The 25,992-nt window shown below is 39.0% G+C and overlaps 1 protein-coding gene across 1 annotated transcript in view; it reads left to right on the forward strand.

Moving 5' to 3' along the window:
- Positions 1 to 25,992, forward strand: part of GREB1L (GREB1 like retinoic acid receptor coactivator) — a 282,213-nt gene that overhangs the window by 221,440 nt on the left and 34,781 nt on the right. Inside the window, exons 18-21 of the mRNA XM_037031689.1 lie at positions 11,608 to 11,788; positions 14,225 to 14,417; positions 21,915 to 22,048; positions 24,847 to 25,186. Coding sequence (XP_036887584.1) covers positions 11,608 to 11,788; positions 14,225 to 14,417; positions 21,915 to 22,048; positions 24,847 to 25,186 — 848 coding nt within the window. The remainder of the gene's footprint in view (positions 1 to 11,607; positions 11,789 to 14,224; positions 14,418 to 21,914; positions 22,049 to 24,846; positions 25,187 to 25,992) is intronic.

The following is a 25,992-nucleotide window of genomic DNA, read 5'->3' on the forward strand; positions in this document are numbered from 1 at the left end:
AAAATGTCATTAAAATAATAAGAAGCAGTAAAGGATTTAGAAAATTGGGACAGCTGAAAATGATTGCTTTTGTAAACTAGGTTTGAAAAGGAAATTATAAATGTCAAGTTGCTTTTGAGTACTTTAGCTGGGGAAGCACACACATACACGTACACACACAGATTTCTAGCGGAAGAAGGAATCTGCCACAGTTAAAAAAAACTACTTTCAATATTTTTGCATATAGGTATAGGAAACAGAAGATTTCAGAGGAGCTTAAAGTGTAGGTTGTGTTTCATGCCTACCATACAGTTTCCCCTTAAACGTTATTGTGGATATAGATTCCCCTTCAGTGGGTCTGGGTGGAGTACAGACTCTGCCTTTTTAACAAGCTCCCAGGAGATACCAGTGCTGCTGGTCAGAGAACCACACTGTGAGTAGCACAGCTCCATGAGATATCCTTTGTTGTTAGCTCCATGGGCCAAATAAGCTGACTGACAGTCGATTTTTCTGTCTTAAATACTGACACATACAAAGTCCACGCCTTCTGGAGGCCCAAATGCCTGGTAACAGTGTAGTCTTCTCTTCACCCTCTAAAATTCTGAATGTCAATTCAGACAAGGCAATTCTGTTGCCCTGTTACAAAACCTGTTGGACTGACTTATATATAGGTGATTAGCCAGAGAAGATCTAACACCTTCTCTTACAGTTGTCTCAGAAATCAGAGGGAGTTCTAGGCATCCTCAACTACTGGCCATTTCTGCATTTTCCTTCTGCCCCCTCCTTGGAAGGAAATGGATGAGCTTTAGCCACACCAAGCATTGACCATATGCTTTATTTCTTATGGAATAAGAAATAATTCTTTCCACTTTCATAACATGGAAGGAACACTTTCCCTTGTAGGTGTTTCACTTGTACCAGCTGGTATTTGTGGCCTTCCCACATTTGTGACCTGATATCCCAAACTGTGCTTGAGCAAACTCATAGCACCCATTTCACATGGTGAAGTCATCCACAGCCAGCAGCTGTGCTCTCTGCAGAGCCTGAAATAACCTCTTGACGACCTGCACGTTCACCTCTCTCACCTCTCTTGATAAGTGCAATGCCCTAAATAAAACCTGCATTTTTGACAGGTCAAGAAATTATAGAGGTCTTTCCTTTTCCCTCCTCAATGCCTCCCAAATTTTCTAAACTGAGTATTTTAAGATTATCATTTTTCAGAAAGGCACAAGGATTTGACTAGTTACATAACCTTAAAATCTAGACAAATCAATGTTATGGATAGATTTAGAAAATTCAAGGCAAACATATTTTTAAAATTATTCATATCTGGCTTTGGCACACATATTGAAATTTTTGCTGCCAAAACAACCACTTCTATATATTTTAAAATAACCGTATTCCTTTTTATTATAGAAAAACATAGTTACAGTATTCTTTATTTTGAAAAATAAAAGAAACATTTGAACATTTATAATCCCACCTTTCAAGTGTAACCACTGTTAAAATCTACATATTAACAAGTGACTTAAATAGCTGGTGTCCCAGACTTTCTTCTCTGCCTGTGTCTTTTTCACTCAACATTGTAGCATACACATTTTCCCATGTCCTGAAAAGCATTTGTAAGCATCATTCTTAATGAATGTATAATATTTCATAACACACCAAAATGTATTTGCTTTGATATTTAAATACCTTCATATTGTTGGAACATGTAAGAATTGATAGGAAGGATCATAAGAATACATCTTAAGAACGTTAAGATGTAAAGAGAAATTATCCAGAGCAGAGTAAATAGTTAGCAAGAGATTATCCATGAAAACAACTTTTAAAACTCACAGTTATATATACCCTGGCTGATACAGCTCAGTAGATTGAGTGCTGCCCTGTGAAAGGTCATTGGTTCAATTCCCAGTCAGGCCACAGGCCTGGGTTGTGGGCCAGGTCCAGAGGTAGGGGTGGATGAGAGGCAACCGACTGATGATCAGTGTTTCTCTCCCTCTCTTCTTCCCATCCCCTCTCTCTAAAAATAAGTAAATAAAATCTTAAAAAACAAAACCCCCAAAACTTAGAGCTATAAAAACATAAAAGATTCTCAAAAAGCCATCTGACTCCGTTTCCTTATATTTTGCCATGTAAATCAAGGAGAGCTTCATTGGTTAAGGTCACAAAGGACAGGAGCTTGGGGACAAGAACCATCTTTTCATCTCTGTTTGCCTACTGCCTGTTATGGTGCCTCTCTCAGGACTGGCAGCAAGTGCTCAACTAATGTTGGAATGGAGGGATGAGGGAGGAAGTGGAGGGCTCTCTAGCCCTCCATTTGCCTTTTCCTACAGGAAGCATTTCAGCAGCCCCCGTGCCAGGAAAAGCACCAGGCAGGCAGGAGCAGCCAGGGCATGCAGAAAGGCCACATCCTTGGCAGCCCTTGTATGGCTGAAAGAAAAAGGTGAAAATAGAAACCATCACGTTGCTGCAGACCCAGCACTAAGGCAAAGCACTTGATATCTCAACTACATTCTAATTAAGGAAGGGAAGCAGGGAGGAAAAGAAAATGTGATGAAAAGAATTTGAGGGTAAAAAAATGAAATGTGTTAAACATTTGTACGTTTGCCCAAAATGGACTTGTGACTACTGGAGTGGTGAGTGGAGAACCAGCACAAGGAATTTTTAGACCATAGGAAATGCTTCTGTTTCAGTGTTATTTTTAAAAGTTTGATACTGTAGCATAATTCTTTTAATTCAGGAGACTATAAATTAGAATACTAAGTTCTATAAATTAGAAAAGTAAGGTGTTGATGCATTAAAAATGCAAGCCACTTCCAAATTAAGGTGAATGGAATAAAAACAGGAAGTATTACTGACTGACCACACTTTCCTCCTTCCTGTTCTTACAATGGTGTAGGTGGGAGCCCCCAGTGAATGGCAGTCGATCTGGTAGTACCTAGTCAAGAAAGCTTTATCATGCTCAGGTGAATGACACAATGTTGATGCCTTAACACATGCCTGATTGTGAAAGAACCAGATAGACAATTTCATCTGGTGATAGGTGCATAGACTATTCTATCCAAATGGGTATAAGGAAGTTCCAGGTGGTGGTAGAGCTTGGAAGGGAAATGAAAACATAGAAGAAGGCACTTTCACATTCCAAAGTATATTTTTCTGCCCTGGCTGGTGTAACTGAGTGGATTGAGCTCCATCCTGCGAACCAAATGGTTGCCAGTTCAATTCCTAGTCAGGACACATGCCTGGATTGCAGGCCAGGTCCCCCTGTAGGGGGCACGAGAGACGCAACCACGCATAAAATATGTTTTTCTTACCAACTTTCTACTGCCTTGTCAGTCACCTAAAGTCTAAGCAGTATTTACTGGGCAGGAACAAAGGTGGTAGGGAGGGAATCCCAGGGAAGAAAGTGCTAGGAAATCACTCTGTCCTGAGGTGAGATAGGGAAACAGCGGAGATTCTTTGTACAAATGTAACTGAAAAAGCACCTAAAGTTAGCATTCTTAAAGTCATTTTCAACTATATAATTAGCTGTCCAGTGCCCACCCCTGGTTTATAGAATATGTTAGCACTTGGCTCACAGTCTTCTCTGCTTCCCAATCTGCATCCATCCAAAGGTACTTTCTGACCAGGTGGGTGACCAGTCAGTATCCTAGCTCAGTACCTTAACCTCCTCATCCTCAAATACCTTTACCTGCATTCCTCCTCAATCACCTGCTCCCTAATCATATCCAGACCATGCTGGGTCCTGGAATTCTTAATTCTAATATCCCCAATGTCAGACCACAGACTTCTTTTCTACACAGTTTTGGTGGGGAGTGGAAAATCAATCTTTCCAACTGATGCCATCATAAATTCTTATCTGGTTCTTTGGCTGGATCTCTCCCCTGTTCTCCACAGTGGCTATTGCAGACTCAATGTCACTCACTCAATCCTTCCAACTTCATCCTTCTCTGTTAGCAAATGGCCATGCCACCAACTTCCCTCTTCCCCGACCCAAATGGAAGAAAACTTCAGATAACTGCAGACACATCCATCTTTGTCCTTTCCCTCTTGATCAGTGAAAGAACTGTCCTCTACTTCAGTGTAATTCTCCCACCTTGTTCTAAATACCACTTCTTCTCATGGAACTCATTATTACTTTTTCTCACATTGTTACCTTCAACTTCTCTCTCTCCTGGGACTCATTCCATCTGTTTAAACTTGCCCCACTGTCTGGAAGGCAAAACAAGCCTCTGTTATTTCACCCTAGCCCTCCAGCTCATTCTCCTCTAGTTAACTGCCAAATTTATTTGAGAGAGTTGCCTATTGTTAGTTATCTCCATTTCCTCACCTCCCAGTCACTCCTCAACACCTTGGAAACTGGCCTCCAGTTTCCACCCCCACCCTCACAGGACTCTTCACCAATGATACCAATGACCTTCTCAGTCCTCCTCTGAACTCTTCACAGCACAGGTGTCCTCCACTCCTTCCCTGCAGTATCTTTGGCTTCTAAGACACACACTTTCTCAGCCTTTCTTCCCCAGCTTGTTTTCATATGCTCATTGCACCTGTAGTTCTCCTGCCACGGAGCTCAGCACTGTGCTGTGGCTGCAAGTTTAGTAATGTTCCTTCTCTTCAACTAGAAAGTAAAAGATTCAGGAAACATCTTTGTCTCATTCGTGACATAGCACACACTTAATATTTATCGCACTAAATTTTTATAACATTTTGTTGAATTTTAAGTTAAAATCTATTTTAAAAGAAAAACAGAAGTAATATTTAAGATTTGGTAGCTCTCTGGCAAAACCATATTAAGTCATCAAAACCAGATTCTAGAAATCTACTTTGCCCAGAGTAGAGACCTTGTATGTATCAGGTGTATCTGTCAGTCACACAGGGCTCTGAAGTTGCACCTGTGTGTTCAGGATGCTGTTCTGTGCAGGTCTACTGCTACTTCCCTCTTGACCCCCAAAAAATAGCACAGGAGTACACACACCACAAAGACAGGGCTCACGAGACCCAGATTAAAAATCTGGATGGGTATAACTTTTTATGTAGTTTTGACTTTTGATCCTTATTAGTTTCATATTCAAAAAATTAAAATAGGGAAAAACTTAATATTGAATGCAAACAGAAATAAATGAACCTAATTGCATATTAAGATATTAACCACACACCCCCCCAAAATTGGGGGTATTTTTAGAATAAGCTTTCTTATTTATAATCTCAATGTGATCTAAGAGCAAAAAGAATTGCAAATAAATCTTGAGTTTTAATCATTATGTTATTAGAAGTGGTATTAATAATTTTAAAACATTTTGTGTATTTCATAGGATACAGCAAATAGATAAATATTTTAATGTTGTTGAACAGCAGTGTTTTCACATGAAAGAAGGGAGCCTCAAATATGGAGTGGGGAAAAGTAAGGAATATTCCTTACCTATATGAGAGATATAAGTAAGAACTCGTAACTTGGAAAGAATTAAATGTTTCCTGTAGCTCTGCCACAGTGATGTCTCAGTACCAACGTGAACATTCAGCATCCAGATTGTGGTTTACAAATACCATTCCTGACTGTCCTAACTCTGAGGTGGAATATCTTGTTCTAGAAAGCAAAGAGGTACTCAAAGATTGATGGGGACATTTCAGAAAGCTATTACAGCCTGCTGGAAGGGGATTTTATTGGCCAAATTTGGTAGTTTGGGGCATCAAAAGGAATGATGGCGATAGATCATAACCTATTAAACCATGAGTCCATAGCAATACTGAAGAAATAAAAGGGACAGGAGATGTGAGGGGTGGGGGGGGGGGGGTGAGCCTTTCTGTATGAAAAAGTGCTACCTAATAAATGTAGAAAAAGGATAGAATTAGAGAATCCTTATTTTGTAATACCAATGTAATTATTGATTCTGACAAGTATTGTCAATGGATACTAAAACCACTGGTTAAAATGCCATTTTGGAGCAAATATTCACACAGTCTGAGAATATTATCCACATATTAAAAATTACAAACAGGAGAAAGTATCTTTACAGTGGAGACATCTGGCAGTAGATACTACCAGTCAAGTGCAGTGCTTAATTATTGATTAGATACTAGACCTAGAAATAAAACATTAAAAACACAACTCTGGACGACAATCAGTGACACTCAAATGTGAGCTGTGTATTAGAGAACATCATGCTGACGTTAGTAACTACTGATGGACATTTGGGTTGTTTGTAGTTTTTCACTATTTCAAACAGTGCTGGTATACACACACACTGGAGTTTCTCTGGGAGTAAAATTGTTGAAAAATAGATTTTTCCAACAATTTTACTAAATAGTGTTAATTTTTTCTTGTACTTTTTTAACTTTATTAAATAATGCTAATTTTTTAAAGAAGGTGGTTATAGTTAAACCCTCATCAACAGTGTTTTAGTTGCAAATATTTGATATGGCCATACTTCTTTTAAATTTTTCTATTGTACATCTATAGAAAAGTCACAAAAATGGGACAAAAGATCCAAAAATACATTTAAGAAACCATTTCCATTTATAATAGCATGAACAAGAATAAAAATGGGAAATATTTGGCAAAAGAAGTATAAAACTTACACTCTGAAAACTAGAAAACGTTGAAAAAAATTAAAGAAGATCTAAATAAATGGAAAACATGCCATATTCATGAATTAGAAGACTAATTAATATTTTAAGATGGCAGTATTCCCCAAATTGATCTACACATTAAATTCATTCCCTATCAAAAGCCCAGCTGGCTACTTTGCAGAAATTGACAAGCTGATCCTAAAATTCATATGGAAATTGAAGGGATTCAATTTCTGTGTTTACTTTAAAAATATGAAAATATTTCAAGAAAACTCAAATATTGAAAAAGAACAGTTATAAGTCTCTCACTTCTCCCATTTTAAAACTTAATACAAAACTCTATTTATCACAACAGTGTGGTACTAGCATAAGAACAGGCCCATAGATCAATGGTTTAAAACTGAAAAAGCTGGAAATAAATCCTCCTATTTATGATCAACTGAATTTTGCAGGTGCCAAGACTATTAAATGGGGGAAAGAATAACGTTTTTAACAAATGGTGCTGGGGCAACTAGATATCCACATGTGAGAGAATGAAGCTGAACCCCTACCTCACCGACAAGAACTAACTAAAAAGAGATCAAGGACCTAATGTAAAAACTAAAACCATAAAATAGAAGAAAATAATGGTGTAAATCTTCATGACTTTGGATTAAGCAATGATTTTTTAGATATGGCACAAACAATAAAAAAACTAGACACCATCAAAATTAAAACTTTGTGCTTCACAGGATACTACTGAGAACGTGAAAAGAGAATGCACAGAATGGGAGAAATTATTTGTGAATAATTCATCTGATAAGGGACTTATATTTACAATATTTGAAGTCCTATTACAAGTCAATAATAAAAAGAGAAACACCTTAATTAAGATATGGGTAAAGGATCTGAATCAGCATTTATCCAGAGAACACATATAGATGGCCAATGAGCACATGAAAATATGTTCAGCATCACTAGCCAGTGGAAGAAATGGAAATCAAAACTACACAGAGACACTACTTCACACCTGCTAGGTGTGAAGACAGACAATAACAAGTGTTGTTTAATATGTGGAGAAATTAGAATCCTCTACACTGCTGATGGGAATGTATGAGAGGGAATTATCTCTATTATCTCCCTATTCACCTGACCTCACCCTGCGTGACTTTTTGTTTTCTCGGATAAGTCCTCAAAGGGAAAAGTTTTGCAGATGTGGAAGAGGTGAAACAGAAAATGGCAGAAGCACTGTAACAGATCAAAACAGATCAAAATCAATGAGTTCAAAAACTGCTTTGAGCAATGGAAAAACATCTCAATAAGTGTAGCATCAAATGGAGAGTACTTTGAAGGTGGCTGAAGTTTAAACATATAAGAGTATATATGCAATTTTTTATAAATAAATTCTGGATTTGTTTGGGTCCCCCCTCTGAAATGACATAGCCACTTTAGAAAACAGTCTTGTATTCCTCAAACAGTTAAACATAGAGTTATCATATGATCCAGCATTTCTGTACTTAAGTATGAAATAAGAAAGAAATGTAAACATGTCCACACAAAAACCTGTATACAAATGTTCTTAGCAGCATTAACTGGAAACTATCCAATGCCCATCAATGGATCAATGGATAGACAAAATGTGGTATATCCACATAGTAGAAAAAGTATACAGCAATAAGAAGAAATGAAATGCTGACGCATGCCACATCGACGAAACTTGAAAACATTACTTCAAGTGAAAGAAACTAGTCACCTGTTTACATATTGTCATGGGTCCAATTATATTAAATGTCCAGAATAAGCAAACCTACAGAGAAGGAAAACAAATTGGGCTGGGGGACCAAGTGGGGAATTGAGGGCTGATGGTTAATAAGTATGATGTATTTTTAGAGCTTGTGAAAGTGTTGTAAAATTGATTGTGGTGATTGTTGTAAAACTGTGAGTGTATTAAAAGCCATTAAATTGTATAGTATAAATGGGTGAATTAAATATGGACTATATATCAATAAAGCCATTAGAATGTGTACTCTTCACCAGCTTCCCTTAAGGTTAACAACTTACATAACCATAGTAAATCATCAAAACAGGAAATCAATCCTGGAACAACAGCTATCAACTAAAACCCCACCAGGCTTCCCTTACTGCTATGTTTCTGTTCTGGGATCCAAAACAGGATCACAATTGCATTCAGTTGCGTGTCCTCTGATAAGATTTATTCATAGATGCTTAATTTTTAATTTTATTAGAAATGTCTTTAAATACATTTCCTCACTACTGCTGGTATATGGACATTCAACAATTTTTATAGATTGATTTTTGAATCCATCAACTTAATTCTTATTTAATTTATCTGGATTATTTTATGTTTCCTACACAGATATATATTAGTAAATAATAAAAGTTTTCTTTCCTTTTTTAAGTTTTGTTTCTTATTTTAGTTTTAAGAGAAAATAATTAGGATATACAATTATAGAATATGACCTGAGTAGTACAATCACATAGGAAGGAAAGCAAAAAAACGTTCGTAGTGACTTATTTTGAGTTAAAGAATTGTGGATAGCCCTGGGAGGTGTGGCTCAGTGGATGGGGTGCTGGCCATGTGAACCAAAAGGCTGCTGGTTCGATTCCCAGTCAGGGCACATGCCTGGGTTATAGGCCAGGTCCTGGGTAGGGGGTGCATGAGAGGCAACTACACATTGATGTTTCCCTCCCTCTATTTCTCCCTCCCTTCCTCTCTCTCAAAAAAATAAATAAAATACTTTAAAAAAGAATCGTGGATAAATTTCTTTTTTAATATATCTCTATACTTTTCAGTTTTTCCAAGATGAGTGTCTATCACTCTCATCATCAGTCAAGAAACAAAACTTAAAAATAAAAGCAAGTCTAAAACAAAATTTAAAGGTAAGGATGATGAACTAAAAATGCCCAGATAGGAACAGAACAGTCTACATCTGATATGCCTGCTCCCAGCCCAAATTCACCACTATAGAACCAGCTAGCTGCACAGTTACGAACGAATAGGCCATGTTATATCTTAGATAACTATGCCTTAGATTTGACCTGTCAAAGATCTTTTTGTTACATTTGTTTTGAAATGTAGCCACCTATTAATGGTCCACAAGATGTTTCCTCTTTATGAATTAATATGGTCTTGACATATTAGGATGCCCTTAACTTGTACTGCTTATTTTCTAAGGGCAAACTTAGGAAATATCTACTAGTTTTCAATTGATTCTACTCTCCCCATTTTACTGATTAGGCAACAGAAACCCACAGAGATTAAGTAGATCCCCTGTATAATTATACCTAGATCCCCTGACTATAAAAAAATTATTTTTTTATAATTTACCTAGGATAATCTAATTTAGCTCACCTCTTCTGCCCCAGCATACTTTGTCTCCCTCGATGACACCTGTCAGAATTACCCATCTTCTCCGTCATAAGACTCATGAGACTAAGGTCTTTGGCTTGCTTTCCTCTGTATTCCCAGGCCTAGCACAATACTTGACAGGGTACCTGATACAAAGTAGATGTTCAGTAAGTCAGTATCAAATGTTGAATGAGTTTTACAAGCAATCCAAATTCAAAAAAAATCAGAATTGCCAAATATTTGATTGCTCTTGAAAATATTCATAATATTCAACTACATCTGGGTGGAAACTGAAAACGGTCTCTGAGGAAAGTCTCCTAATGAAAAAATGTTTGAAAGCAAAATTACCTTCTGTTCACCTTTTCTCATAGAATGAATTTTTCATGTGGTAAAACATTTTTCCTTTTTAAAAAATTCCACTTAGAGCTATTTGTATTACAGTATCTAGATGTTCATTGTACATGGTTGTTCTTTGAGCTACTTTTATATTAAAAGAAAAGCTAGATAAATAAAACTAAATGAACAATTCAAGCCTCTTTGTTTTATTTTTTAATTTATTTTTTAAATTTTTTTCATATACTTCAGGCTGGTAGGTGTGGCTGATACTAGATTCTAAATAGATGTCCTTCAACCGCTGAAATCCAGCTGGTCCTCAAGGACCATATCTAACCCCCAAATCAACCTTCTAGTTCCTTCTCTTGCTTATAGGCCATGGGCTTGAGTCGCCAGTGCTCATCTCAGATGGTGTGGCCCTCCCTCCATGCTGCCAAGTGTCTGGGGTGGGGAAGGGAGTTAATATGCCCCAGCTTGATTGAGCTGTAATTGATAGGTAACATTGTATAAGTTCAAAGTGTACAATGTGATGATTTGATACATACAAGTTTTTTATATATATACCACACTTAAGTTAGTTAACACATTCTTCATCTCACATAATTACCATTTTGTTTCCATTTTAAAGGAGGATTTGGTGTTTTAATTAACAATCCCAACAACAATTTCATTTGCCTAGAACTATTTTAGATGTTTATATGTGGAAGTAATTTTATTATAGACCAAAATAATGAGAGCGTACTGAAGTTTCACAATTTCTAACATTTTGACAATTTATTACTCTTGGATAGTTTAGTTCATTTTTTTAATTTGGTACATAATTCAACATTATTGAGGGTTTCCCATATTCTAGATACTGTTCAAAATGTCACTGTATGAAAGTGAGTAAAATACTAAATAAAAAGGTTTCATAATCTAGTTTTGGTATCTTTAGACCTCATACGGTATTTTCCTTTTTTCTTACATTTGTTTGGTTGCTAACTTTGGGGTATGGGAAGGCTTATATTACTATATTCATTTGTCCAAGAACTGTAGCCCAAAGTGTGACTTTTCCAAGTGACCTGTATAGAAGCTGTTACCAGCAGCACCTCATATATAAATAGAATTTAATTAGACAGAGGGCTCATACACTTAACTGTTTCTACTTCGTGTATCAAATTGTTTCCTGTTTTCATTTGTGAGAGGAAGAGTGGGATTTCTCAAAAAAAAAAAAGGAAATCTGATACTTCCTTCTCAAAATTAGGGGGAATACAAAAAAGGAAACATATCTGTCCTGTAAACCTCTCCATATGATTAGTACCCAAATATCAGCTGACATGGAACTTATCTCATTTATGTATATGTATGTAAAAATACGCTTTTTGTCTTCTTGGCAGGTGTCCTTGTAGACTTGGGCCTGGAGGAAGATGGGACAGCCTATCAGAGAGCCGAGAAATACGTTGTTCGTCTAGACAATGAGATTCAGGCCAAGTTTGAAGTTTTCATGAGAAAAGTGAAACAGAACCCGTACACTCTGTTTGTGCTGGTCCATGACAACTGCCATGTGGAACTAACGAGGTGATTGCTTCAGAGTGAGCAAATGCAGTATTCCTGCTACAGCAGCAGTAGTTATGTGATAAATTATTTGAAAGGTGATGGTTTGAAAACCCAAGGACCTTAGCATTTGGCATCCTTACTGATAACTTATTCCTACCCTTCTCTTGCTCTTTTAACCTTTGTTGCCACTTTAATGTTGATTTTATTAGAACTATACTGTGGGTGAATTTATACTTTACTATTAATAATACGATTTTAGGGGCACTGGGGAACTTCAAAAAAGCATGGCATCACGGAGGTTGAGGTTCGTGAGCTCCCAGCAGGGCCATGTGTTTGCCACCTCGCCACCATTCCTCCTCCCCAGTTCTTCTCCTGTCTTTTTTTCCCCCTTCTCTTCCCTAGCTCTCCTATTTCTCTTTTTCCTTGCCTTTCCTTCTTTCCTCTTACCATTAACAGCAGTAGAGATGCTACTTTAATGAACTGAGAGCTTGTCAATGAAAGAACAGTGCATGTGGCATGATGGAAGAGCTAGTTTTGCTCCCAGATCAAATTACAGCAGTGATCAGGTAGCGGGTATCTTGCTCCTATGGATTAATAAGGCCAAGAATTTAAAGGGGCGGGGAGGATAGTCCTCAAGTGTTTATAGATTTTCTCTTTTTCAGGACACAATGAGGTTAAGAATCTGGAAGTGTTTTGATCTGTGCTAGAAATAGTAAGAGTGCTTGTTCAGAAGCTAGAATGTGTTTGGCACTCCACAATACAAAATTTAGAGCCATGTGTAGGTATAAGCGAGATCTTCCATAAATTTGTTAGATTTAGCAGGAAGGGAGGGAGGGAGAGATGGAGGGAGGGAGAGAAGGAGGGAGGAAGGAAGGGGGAAGAGAGGGAAGAAAAGGGACGGAGGGGAAGAGAAGACGGGGAGAGAGAAAAGGAAGAAAGAAAAAGGAAAGAAATTTTGCCCACATCCTGTTTAGTTACCATTAGTGTTCTATTGAGTTGGCCAAAAATTTCATTTAGTTTTTTCTATACAGTGGCTCTATTAGAACTTAGTTGTCTTTAACTTCATTTAAAACAATTTTGTTAGATTGTATTGTGACTGCTGTCATATTGGTGTGCAGTTTTTAAAAAATTTACCAAAACTGGTGAATTTTTGTGCAGCCATTGTAGTATTAAAGACAGAATAGGATATGCAACATTTTGGGTGTGTTATGCTTTATTATTTTAAGAAAGGTAAAAATTCAACTGAAACATACAAAAAAGATTTGTGCAGTGTATGGAGAAGGTGCTATGACTGATCAAATGTCTCAAAAACGGTTTGTGAACTTTCTTGGTACTACCAACATTTTGGCCAAATAATTCTTCCCTGTGGGGCTGTCTTATGCATTGGAAGATGTTTAGCAGCCCCTCTGGCATACTCGCTAGAAGCCAATAGCAGGAGACAGCCAGTATTCTCAAAATATCCAAAACAATAAAGTTATTGGTGAAAATAAAAAATGTGTCTCTTATTTTATGGAAAGAACTAAATGGACTTTTTGGCCAACCCAATATAAGCAGAAATAGCTCACTGATGTTATATACCTTGTCCCTGAAAGCCTGGGGGTAATAGCTTCAAGGATTATGCATTGAGTCTCTGTATTTAATTCCCCAGGGCAACCTGGTACATACATACTGAACACAACTAAAGATGATTCTGAAATAAGAAAATTTTAATCACAGGGAGGGGGTAGGAAGAACCCTCCCTGCAATCTATCCAAGTAATTTTTAACTTTTTTCATCTCATGGCACACAAGAACTAATTATTAAATTCTGTGGCACACCAAAAAAATGTTTTTTGGCAGCCTGACAAAAATAGGTATAATTTTGAGTCATTCACACTGCATGGCTATTGTTGTGTTGACTGTTGTCATTCTTTTTATTTGACAATCTGAAGGAAAAGAGGTCAGTGCCCCTGACTGAATAGTCAGGTATTGCATGTTTTAAAAATCCCTGCAGCACATCAGTTGAAAATCGTTGGTCTAGCAACCTCAAGGGGAGGTTGGCATTAACACCTGGGGGATCCCTGTGGCTCTGGAGCCTTTCTGGGGGTACAGATCATTGCACAGTGATAAGCATCACGCTTTGATGGAGAAGCTCCCTCATTCAGATGAGCTTTCAAACGGAAGTGATCTATCTCAGCTACAGATTTAGACGTCCTTGGCTTGGATAATTGAGTTTACATTTTGAGGTATGTAGATCAGGGCAATTTGAAAAGGTGGGGAATGCCTGAAATCTTGATGAAAGGAGTAAGAAGGAGTACTCTTTTTGGTCTTCCAAATCAGTGTTCACTGCTTCTACTCCTACTCCCAAAGAACTAGGAAAAAAAGGAGCTAAAAAGTTACCTCCAATTTGATGTCTGTGTCTGTGTCTGTCTCTTCAGTTTAACCTGGATATTTTAATGTGACTTTCAATATTTTACAGTGTCATTTCGGGCTCTTTGTCACATGGTGAACCTAGTCATGGATTGGCTGATAGAGTCATTAATTGCAGAGAAGTTCTGGAAGCTTTCAACCTCTTGGTGCTCCAGGTTAGCTCCTTCCCATACACTCTACAGACCCAGCAGTCCCGAATCAGCTCCAGCAATGAGGTTCACTGGGTACAGCTGGACAGCACGGTGAGTCTCTGTTCTACTCTCAGATACACAGCCATGTTTTAAGTTCCCCGGGGGCAGAATCTTACAATGAAACACGGTCATGGGTTTGTGAGGTATAGCACACGAGTTCAAGAATCTGACTAACATCATGCTCTATCTTCTAGTAATTACAATGATCATAACATTAAAAACTAGAGAATAGTGTCTTACATAAAATTGATTAAGTGGTTCTCTTTTAAGTTATCATCAGATACAAAATTACCCACCTTACATAGTTTATCCTCCTGAAAATGATATAATCTGATACCATCGTCAATATTATGGATTGTCTTTGTGCCTTAACTGATTCATTTTAATCTAAGGCAGGGAAATTTTATTGTTCTGCTAGGTGGTATCTCTGTCATGTTTCCGTCTTTCTCATCTACTCCACTGTTTAGTTACCCACATGCTCCCCACCAATTAGGTTTTTCCTTTTAATCAGATTTCTCAGCATTATACATGTCCAGGTCTTTATATTTTTTTTACTTTAATCCTAATTACCTATAAACTGTATGCTAAATATACTAACAAAGAAAAGAAATAAGAGTTTCATTTAAACAAAACAATAAAGATAAGCTATTAAGCAACAGATCCTTTGTTTTAAAATATTGACATATTGGATATTTAAAAAATAAACATGTTTAAGTGAAAGATGCCAGAAATGTCTTACATAAGAATAATTATTTATTCATTAACCCAGTGCATTTCATTGTTATGAAGTACATATGTTTTCCCTGACTTAGAATTCTTTCTGAGTATTGGTTTGTCCTTTGCGGTCATGCAAGCTCAGGTCACAGATTCCCGTTGGCATCAACACTTCCTTCCTTCTGAGAACTGTCTCGATGTGCTCACTGTCACACACAGGTTTCCTTGAGCTTTCACTTTGCTGGTCTCTTCTCCACCCAAGCTCCAGCCATTGAATAGGTGGTCACGGTACCAGTGAGACAAGAAGCAACCACAGTTCTTTGCCTCTGAGGGGTAGGGCACGCCTGCAGGCCACCCAAGAAGTTGCTCTGCCCCAGCACGGATTGCTGATAGAACTGATGAAAGGAAAAACTGGTTTTTAATCCAACAGATAGATTTCTATTGAATATTACGTTTCAATATATTGTTGGCTCCAGTACTGCAGGAGCGCTGTCCTGATACTTGGTTGGCTCAGTCTTTTCCAGAAGGATCCCACCCCTGATGGGGAGAGGGACTCCACTTCTGCCTCTTATCTTCTCTTCAATAAAGTCATGAGAGAAACAGGCTCAAATTACTTTTTCTAAAAATCATTCCTACAGATTATTGTTAATTTGTAGGTGTAGGTAGTGTGCTCATATTTTTAAAGGGTTTTTAATCTCAGAGGTATCTAGTAAAATATTTATGGATTAGAGATAGAATACCCAAGACTATATTCTAAATAATTGAGGGAATGGAAGTTATGATACTCTAACATTAAAAAAAATCATTCCCATGAAATTGAGATCAACATGGAGAAAAGGTAAAACAGTGAATCTAATTTACAAGTATAACTTTACACATTTAGGAGAGAAGCTCCTAACATTTAGCCTCCTTAGTTATCCTGAAGCCAGTGGCCCACACAAGGAATGACTGGGAAAAACAAACAAATTCAACTCAAAAAATATTATTGAGCACATATGGGCTTGTGTTAGACCTTTGTAAGAACACACAGTGAGCTTATGGTTTATAGGAGAGAGCAAGGTACATATCAGCGTCACTATTGTCCAAAGTACAATAAGGCATACTATGTAGGGAAAAGAGATCGGGCAGAGGCAGGGGGTTGTGGGGTGCAAAATGGGTAAATAGGGTCAAAAGGTATACACTTCCAGTTATAACATGAACAAGGTCCTGAGGGTGTAATGTGCAAATGGTAACTATAGTTAATAATACTGTACGGTATATTTGAAAGTATTTAAGAAATCTTAAAAGTCATGACCACAAGGAAAAAGATTGTGCCCTGGTTGGGTGGCTCAGTTGGTTAGACTATTGTCCTGTATACCAATCAAGGGTTGTGGGTTCAGTTCCCAGTCAGGGCACATACCTGTTGTGAGTTTGACCCCTGGTCAAGGTGTGTGCAGAAGGCAACAGATTGATGTTTTCCTCTCACACCAATGAGATGTGAGAGAGAGATGTTTCTCTCTCTCCCTCTCTCTCTCTCACCCCTCCATCTGTCCCCCCCCTCCCTCTCACATCCCTTCCCCTCTCTCTAAAATTGATAAACACATTTTTTGGTGAGGGGAAAAAAAGAAAAAATTGTAACTATGTGTGGTGATGAATGTTACCTAGACTTACTGTGGTGAGCATTTCACAATATATACAAATATTGAATCATCATGTTGTACACCTGAAACTAATAAAATGTTATGTCAACTATATCTCAATTTTCTGTATATTTTTATTTGTCAGAAAAAGTAAAACAAAAAGAAAGTAAATAAGACAATTTAAAACCCCCCAAATTCTCTAAGAGTTGAAGGGAGGGAGAAGTCCCGTCCACTGGGGAGCACCAGGAAAGATGACATGGAGAGGAAGGACAGAGCCAGCAGCCTGGGGGCCGCCTCTCTGGGCCGCAGACAGCTGGGGCAGGGTCACGGAGGAGAAAACACTGGCATTTCAGAGACTACATGGTGGAATTAAAAGGAACCTGGACGTATGCATATGGAGGTTTAAAGCACCAGGCTGGCAAAATTCATACTTCTTATACAAGCATTAATTTTGATTTCTTATCAAAGGCATAGTATTGTTAGAAATGTCAGAATATGTGTTTTTTTAATTTTTATATTAACAATGTAATTGTACAGCTTAATGAATTTCCACAGACTACACACCCGTTAGACTAGTACCCAAATGATGACAGAATAGCACCACCACCCCAGAAGCCAGGCACCCCCCCTCAAAGGGAAAAACTCATCTGGCCTCTCACGCCATAAGTTTGGCTTGCCCAGTTCTGAACTTTATGTAAATGAAATCATTCAGCACACACTCCTTTGTGTCTGGCTTCTTTTGCTCCTCAGTGTTTGTCCTATATACCAAGGTCCTCTCTCTAGTGTTTGTGAGATTCTTCTCTATCTTTCATGAGTCATAAACATTCATTGTTATTACTGTATATAGATTTCTCTGGGTAACTTGACCATGATTCATTTATTCATCGTGCTCATTTATTTCAAATAGTGCTGAAGTAAACATGCTAGCACATGCCCTTTAGTACACATATGTGTGCACTTCTGTTAGTTATATACCTGGGAGTGAAATCGCTGGGTCTTAGGGTATGCATGTGTTCAGCGTTAGGAGATGCTGAGAGGCTGCATTTTGAAGCAGTCTATCTACTGTAGAGGTGAAGTCAACATGATTAGGAATGGAAAGATCATTCATCTGGCTTTTCTGGTAATTCAAGTTAGAATTAACAAATACAATAATCAGAATAGTGGTTCTGACAATAAAAAAGAATGAAAGAAATGGTAACTTTTCTAGGATTTGGTTATTGGGGAGGAGGGAAAAATCAGAGATACCTTTGAGGTGATGCCTTTAGATGGAAAGAAGTCAGGAGAAAGGCTGATTATGGAGGGCAGATAAGACAGATTGATGCATGAGCTAAGATGGATGCAAGGACATCATAGCAAAAGCCAAGTTGGAGTTCCGGCTTTATATTGGGGATTTGGAATATTTTTTCAAAAACAGTGATCAGTGAAGCAGCTTGTGTAGATAAAATCATGAAAGAAAATAAGAAAGCTGCCAAGAGGGCAGTGAGGCCAAGGACTAACTAACATGTGAGGGCTGTTGGGTTTGGCCTCGGGAGTGGGATGAAAACCAGACGCAGCAGTGGAAGGGGAGGGAGCACTGCTGCATTGGGTCCCTGCATGGACAGGACTCGGGAGGGGGGAGATTTTTAAAAAAGATTTTACTTATTTATTTTTAAAGAGATGGGGGGGAGAGAGAAACAGAAACAGAAACATTGATGTGTGAGAGATACATCAACCAGGTTGCCTCTTGTATGCCCCCATCTGGGGACCTGGTCTGCAACCCAGGCATGTGCCCTGACCAGGAATGGAACTGGTGGCGTTTTGGTTCCCAAGCTGGTGTTCAATCCACTGAGCCACACCAGCCAGTGTAGGTGGGGGACATTTATTTTTAAAGAGAAGGAACATTTTACCCAAAGACTGAAAAATTCAATAAATAGTATGATTTATATTTGCAGACATGTGTGTTTTTAGAGTAACATCATTCATTGTTTCATAACTCATATTTTACAGGGTGGTCCCACTAATGATTAATGACAACTTTTGTAATACTTACAAAACTACAGTCACAATGTAATGCAAATGTAACAGATTGTGAAAACTGTTCACTTCTAATTCCTGTCTTTAATAGCTCTAGTTCTTTTTTTTTAATCTTTAGAGAGAGGGGAAGGGAGGGAGAGAAGGAAACATCAATGTGTAAGAGAAACATTGATTTGTTGCCTCTTGTACACCCCCAACCGGGGACCTGGCCCACGACCCAGTGATGGGCCCTGACCAGGAATTGAAGCCATGACCCCTCCTCAGTTTTCAGGACAACACCCAACCCACTGAGCCACACCAGTCAGGGCAGTGGCTCTGGTTCTTAAAACTCATCCTGGCCCAAACTGATCATAAGCCATCCATTTAACAACCTGCTCCGTAATTTTGCCAAGAAAAAAATAAAGAGAAATAAAAATGAGGACAGGTGGACACATCCTGTCCAGCAAGTTAAATGCTGCATCTGGAAAAGGAAGGAGCAGGCTTGGAGTAGGATTTTACATTTCCCCAAAGAAATAAGACCAATGGTGAGAAGGAAATTGAAGACCAAGTTGATACATTATACAGCTTTTCCATGAACTCTGTGCTAGCAGTACTGGTATGGAGGGAAATGAATGAATGAGGCTTTTTTTTGTCCTAAATCACTCATTTGACACAACTATCCAGAACACAGCCAGGAACACAGAAGGAAACAAGCACACAACAGGTGTTACTCCATCTCTGCTCTAGGCCTCTAGAATTTATGAGAACATACTCTGGTCCTGTCACAAAGCATATTTACTCCCCAAAAAGACCATGTTCCAGCAAGTACAGTTTAGGGGACCTCAAAAAATTAAAAGCTGCAAAATAAAGTGCTTTATTTTTATCTTATGGACCTTATAAATCACATGGTTAATTGCTCATCACTTTGGATGGATACTCAAAAGCTCAGAACCAAATTTGCAGCCCACTTCTAACAAAACATGCAGAAGCTTCTGGGATGTGTTTCTGAGAGAGCTAACTTTATCCATGGCTAAATCCTACTTCTCTTGTCCCTGCTTTTTCTTCCTCTGATCACCTTATATTTCCTCTGATATTTCTGTCTTACACATTTTAAGCTGCTATACTACCTTTATGAAATCAATTGGAGACTGCTTAAAGAAAAATGCTGATACATAATAAATAACAAAAATGAGACTAAAACGACAAGAAGAAATGACTGAAAAAGTAATGTACAAAAGAGGAAGGAAAGATATTTTAAAAAAAACAGACACATGAACTCAAAAAGCTTATTAGCTTAAGGACAAGCAACTTGTTAGACATTCCAGGGTCTTTTGAAGGAACCTTTGTGTCCCATGCCAAAGTTCATTTTCATAGTGATAACTGAGTCTTCAAGAAGAGGGACAGATTCAATACTGTGTATTCTGTTTAAGGCAGAAAAGCATACATTCTACTTTTAAAATACATTTTGTTTGTAAAAAGGTAAGCTTCTAGGAATTACCATCATTAAGTTCTGTCAGAAGAGTGTTCTGTAATGGAGGAGTTTACTAGTTTGTCGATCTCCACAGAGTTTTATAGATAGTACGCGTATCAGAGAGAGCTGCCTCAAGAGAGGGAAATTAGATCTGTGAAAATACCAGCCTTAAAAATGCTGTTCTTCCAGAAACATCTGAACAAAGAGTCAACAAACCATCTATATAGTTATTCTCTGCTTTAAGAAAGCATGTCAACATTCCACTGATCACATAATAAGTTTATTTGAAGTGAAAAGAAATTTCAGTTATATCTCAGAGATGATTATAGAGTTGGTATCAGGTTATATAATAATTTTTCCAGGTTTATTGGGGTATAATTGATAAAAATTGTAAGATACTTAAAGTGTACACTGTCATGATTTGATATATTTATGTATTATGCGAGGATTCCTCCCATCAAGATAATTAACGCAACCATCAGTATATGTATATGTTTTGTTAAGGACATTTAAGCACTTCTTCCTTATCAAATTTTGGTTATACAGTATGGTATCTGTTACAGCCATCATGTGATACATTAGATCCTTAGAACTTACTCTTCTCGTAGCTGACAGTTTGTGCCATTTCACCCACCGCTCCCTGCTTCACCCACCTCCCAGCGCCTGGCAACCACCATTCTGTCTTCTGTGTGATGTATATCATATGTATGTTTTATGTTCCACATATAGGTGATACCGTGCACTGTTTGTCTTTCTCGTCTGTCTTATTTCACTCAGTATAATGCCCTTGGGTCCATCCCTGTTGTCACAAATGGCAGGATGTCCTCATTTTTCACAGCTGAATAATATTGCTATATATACATATACATGTATATATACATATATGTACATACCTATTACAGTGTGGGGCAAAGTAGGTTTACAGCATGTATACACAAGTTTATTCTTGTATTATTTATTCATGATTGTGTTATTTTTCCTACAACTGTAAACCTCCTTTTGCCCCACCCTATATATCACATCTTTACTCATTCTTTAATTCACAGACACTTAAGTCGATTCTATACCTGACTGTCGTGAATAATGGGAATAGAGATAGCACTTTGACATCCTGTTTTAATTTCCTTTGAATATATACCCAGAGGTGGAAATGCTGGATCAGATGGCAGTTCTATTTTTAATTTCTTTAGGAACCTCCATACTGTTTTCCACACTGGCTGCATTAATTTATATTTCTGCCAAGAGTGCACAAGGGTTCCCTTTTCTCCAGATCCCCACCCACACTGTTATCACTTGTCTTTTTTATGACAGCCATTGTAGCAAGGGTGAGGTGATCTCTCATGATGGTTCTGATTTGCATTTCCCTGATTAGTGATATTACACACCTTTTGGTGTACCTGTTGACCATTTGTAGATATTCTTTAGAAAAATGTCTATTTAATTTCTCTGCCCATTTGTTAATTGGATTTCTTTGTTATTGAGTTGTGGGAGTTCTTTAGATATTTTTGAATAGCAACCCCTTCCTCATCAGATGTATGATTTGCAAATATTTCCTCTCATTCCATAGGTTGCCTTTTCATTTTGTTGATGGTTTCCTTTGCTGTGCAAAGCTTTTTAGTTTGCTGTTGTCCCACTTGTTTATTCAAAATTTTTAACCTTCCAGGAAATAACCTATTGCAGGGTTTTTCACCATAAAAACCAGGACACATTATATCCTGTCCTCACTGGGTTTTGCTCTGTATTTTGAATCAGGAGGACATGAGCTGCGAGGAAAAGCTGTACTTTGGCTTGAATGAGTACAGTAAGTCTCTACAGTGGGGGATCACAAGCCCACTTCTGAGATGTGATGAGACTTTTGAAAAAATGGTGAACACGCTCTTGGAGAGGTAAATAAAATCTTCAACCTTTTCTTTAGCTGTACTTGCATATCTGAAGTAGCCAAGTCTTTTGTCAGTGCCACAGGGAGTGTGCAGTTGACATGCAACAGCAGAATAAAAATAGCCTTTCCTAAGATGACCTTTTCCAGGATTTTCAATGATCATCCAAGACCAACAAAGGAAACGAGAGACTCACAGTGAGACCTGGAGCCACTTTCCGTGCCTTGAATCGCCTCCCAGGCATGCCTCATTGCTGCCACCGGAGGTGACATGGAGAGAGCGGTTTGCGTAGGAAAAACCATTCCTCTGAGGTCTGCCCTTCCCCACCATACACACCACATGTTTACATTTTCCCCTTTTCTCTCCTCTGCCCACCACAGGCAAGTACCCTTAGATGACCTGGTAAAATCTAAACCTCACTGTGGGGTGTTTGGAGTGTAGATGGGGAGAAAATTAAAGAGCAGTCAGATCATTTGAATTCAGTTCCTCATGCCCCTTCTCCAGTCCCTGACCTTGGAAATTAAGACTCATGACTCTTCTGTCTCCTCTGCCTTCTTTTTATTCCCCAATTCTAGGTCAAACTCTAGGAGAGTAAAGGGTTTTCCTATTTTTTTCTTCTCTGGTTTTGAAACATGGACTCAAAGAGTAGGTAGAGGCATGAGAATTTACGTAACCTAATAGAGGTCCCCACCTGCCCTCCACAGTGCTGTCTGGTCACCCAGTGGTGGTACAAGGAGCTCTTTTTGATGCGGCACATTCCAAGTGTTAGCAGCTCTAGTTCTTAAAACTCGCCCCAATTGATGACAAGCCGTCTGTGTAACAACCTGCCCCACAACTTTGCTAGGAAAAAGGAAAGAGAGATACAAGTGAGGACAGGTGGATGCATCCTATCGAGCAAGTCAAAATGCTGTGTCAGGAAAAGGAGCAGGCTTGAAGTAGGATTTTATATTTTTGCAGCTGCTGGATTTCAGAAGACTTAACTGAGACTGTGACATTAATCCTTTCACAGCACATGTGATCACAGATTTCTAAAATCAGCCCATGAGCTTCCACTGTGTTTCCCACCCACCCAGTACGTCCACCGACTTGGAGTATATCTTTTCTTCCAGTAACATCATTCAGAGTTTCATAACTTGTGTTTTAATGGATGATCCATCGACTTATATTACAACTTCGGTAATAAGAACTACCATTGCAGTTTAATGCAAACATAACAGATTGGAGAAACTATTCACTTCTATGTTTATGCTTCTTTCAGAGTGTGAAATCTAAAATGCTTGTATATCAAAGTTACCATTTGTTCTAACTTTGGCTTCCTACATAGCCCAGCAAAAAACCCTCAGCTTTAAATAGGATCATCTATGCTTATGTCTTCCAACCCAGTCACCCCAGGCTAATGAGGGCTATAATTTACTGAATATTTGAAGGGACTGACCCAGGATTCATTGAACTAAAGGATTTCTTCACTTTTCCCCAATCTACCAAATCCTTGCAATGTAAGAAGCCATTGTGAGAGACCTGTGTAATCTAGACCTAGCTGTGTCTTTGACGGTTGGACGAGCTGGGGCAAGTAGCAGAATTCTCTTGGCGCCTTAACTCATTCTCCTTTTATGAGAAGGTGGAGTGGTCAGAGCCCAGGGCATCTATGGCCCTTCCCATTCTAACGTACTTCAAAACCACACAGATCATTTGATCGCCCTAGTTGGTATTTGACCCTGGGCTTTTCTATGCAAGGCCAGTGAACCACTTGTTTTACTTTAAATAGAATTATAAAGTAGAACAAAGGTGAAGTCCTTCATTGGCCTACCCAGTTGCTAGGTAGCTACATGTGCTACCATCGGGCAACCAGAAAGAAAGTTCACAGACTCACCCCCATTTTGCCAGCACCTGCTTTCTTGACCAGCACCTCTTCATGCTTGCGAGTGGGTTCTCTTTGCCTGTTTATAGTGATTTTACCAGCAGGCCTGGCTTTCTGAGGAATAGCACATAAATGAGAGATTTATTTTCTGCCTGCTGTGTACTTGTGAAAACTGCCAATTGGAACGAAGTGATCCTTTTACCTGGCAGTCCAGGCTGGTGGTAGGAGGGTAGGGGTATGCTCCTTGCCAAGCTCCCTTTACCAAGCAGGCTCAGGTGATAGGAAGCCACACCACTAGGGGGAGCTGTTTCTCCAGTCAGCTCCAAGTTTCCTCCAGCACAGGCACATTTTATGGGAAGATATAGTTACTGCTATCTGTGGGGCTAACCTCAAATTAGTAATAATAATTACTCTTTTTATATCTGATGCTCTATAGACATGATATTAAAGTCTCAGTTTCCTTTAGTGCAATCATAAGTATTAGAGACAAGTTGACAACATGCCTCCATTCTAACTCAGTGCCACCAGCAAGAGGTGAGGATCCAGGGATAATCCCTTGTGACAACCTGACAGACCAGTGCTTCTCCAAATGTAATGTGCATAAAAATCACCTGGGAATTGTGTCAAGATGCAGATTCTGACTCAGTACATGTGGGGGAGACTTGGCATTTCTAACAATCCCAGGTGGTGCTGCTGCTGGTGCACAGGCCACACCCAGAGAAACTGGGGCTGCTAGACCTTCCCTAAACCTCTTTACTTTACTTGCCTATCCTAACAGGTTCTGACTCAAAGGCATTGGAATATCAGCTTTTTCTTCTAGCGCAGCAGTGGGCTCCAAGGTTATTCTAGAGCTAAGCCCACCACTGATCACTAACCCCTCCTGCCATGGTTGGCCTCCATCCTGGCCCGCCTGTGGCCCAGGTGCCTAGCCCCCTGTGTTCTGTTGAAGGTACCCCAGGCTGCACAGCATGGTCGTCCGCTGCTACCTTCTCATCCAGCAGTACTCGGAGGCTCTGATGGCTCTCACCACCATGGCGTCCCTCCGAGACCACAGCACACCAGAGACACTCAGCATTATGGATGACCTCATCACCTCCCCAGGAAAAAACAAAAATGGGAGGGGACACATGGTCATTATCAGGGTACCCTCGGTGCAGCTGGCAATGTTAGCCAAGGAGCGGCTACAGGAGGTGCGCGACAAGCTGGGGCTGCAGTACCGCTTTGAGATCATCCTTGGGAACCCTGCCTCTGAAGTCAGTGTTGCATCTCACTTTGTGGCGCGATTAAAGGTTAGCAATGGACAGACATTTCTCCTTTAAGTTCCATCTCTTTCTGTTTTCTAGGAACCCCTATGTCTCAGGTCTCTGAGCCATAGGTGGCTCAGAGGCCTGAGTTTAACAGGGTTTTGCACCTGTCAGTCTGATCTTCATGGCAACATTAAGGCTAAACTAAAGGACATGTTCACTTTCCTAGTTGGAACCAGTTTATTAAGATTCTGTCAAGCCCCCTGCCCTTTTTAGCATGTGCATGCAGTTGGTCTTCCATGCTCTCCAACTGCGGGTACAAAAATAAGATGACCCAATTTAACCCCATGTTTATTGACCTTGTTCAAAATGCATCTAGCCCGTGGCCACCTTTTTACTCAGTAATAAAAAGGTAAGTTGTTTTCTCAGGCCTCTGTGGGGTATGCTTGTAAAAATCATCAATTCATTAATTCTTTTCTATCCATCTAGCCTGTCTGCTCATGTCTAGCGTTGGTAAAGTATTCTGTTTTATCTTTAGTACTTACATAGAACTATTCCTTGTCTCTTGCATGTAAATTCTTCAACAGTTTGTTGTTTCTTTGAACCTGCTTTGACCCTCAGCCCCAAGGCTTGGGCTGGAGTGATACTCTCCAGGCACTGTGCACAGGGACTTAGTGCATGAGCAAACTCACTGCCCTCTGCACGGCTGGGGGATGCCTGCTTTTCCTAAGCACCTGCTGTTAGGTGTGAGGAGTGGGGGAGAATTCATAAGTCAACTAAAAAGCTACTTTATGCTCTGCTCCTTATCTCCTGCTCAGGTTTTTCAGGGAACTTTCATAATCCAGGGTGTC

Source organism: Sturnira hondurensis, unplaced genomic scaffold, assembly GCF_014824575.4.
Source record: "Sturnira hondurensis isolate 20B ecotype Veracruz unplaced genomic scaffold, ASM1482457v3 Scaffold0001872, whole genome shotgun sequence".
Taxonomy (NCBI): Eukaryota; Metazoa; Chordata; class Mammalia; order Chiroptera; family Phyllostomidae; genus Sturnira; species Sturnira hondurensis.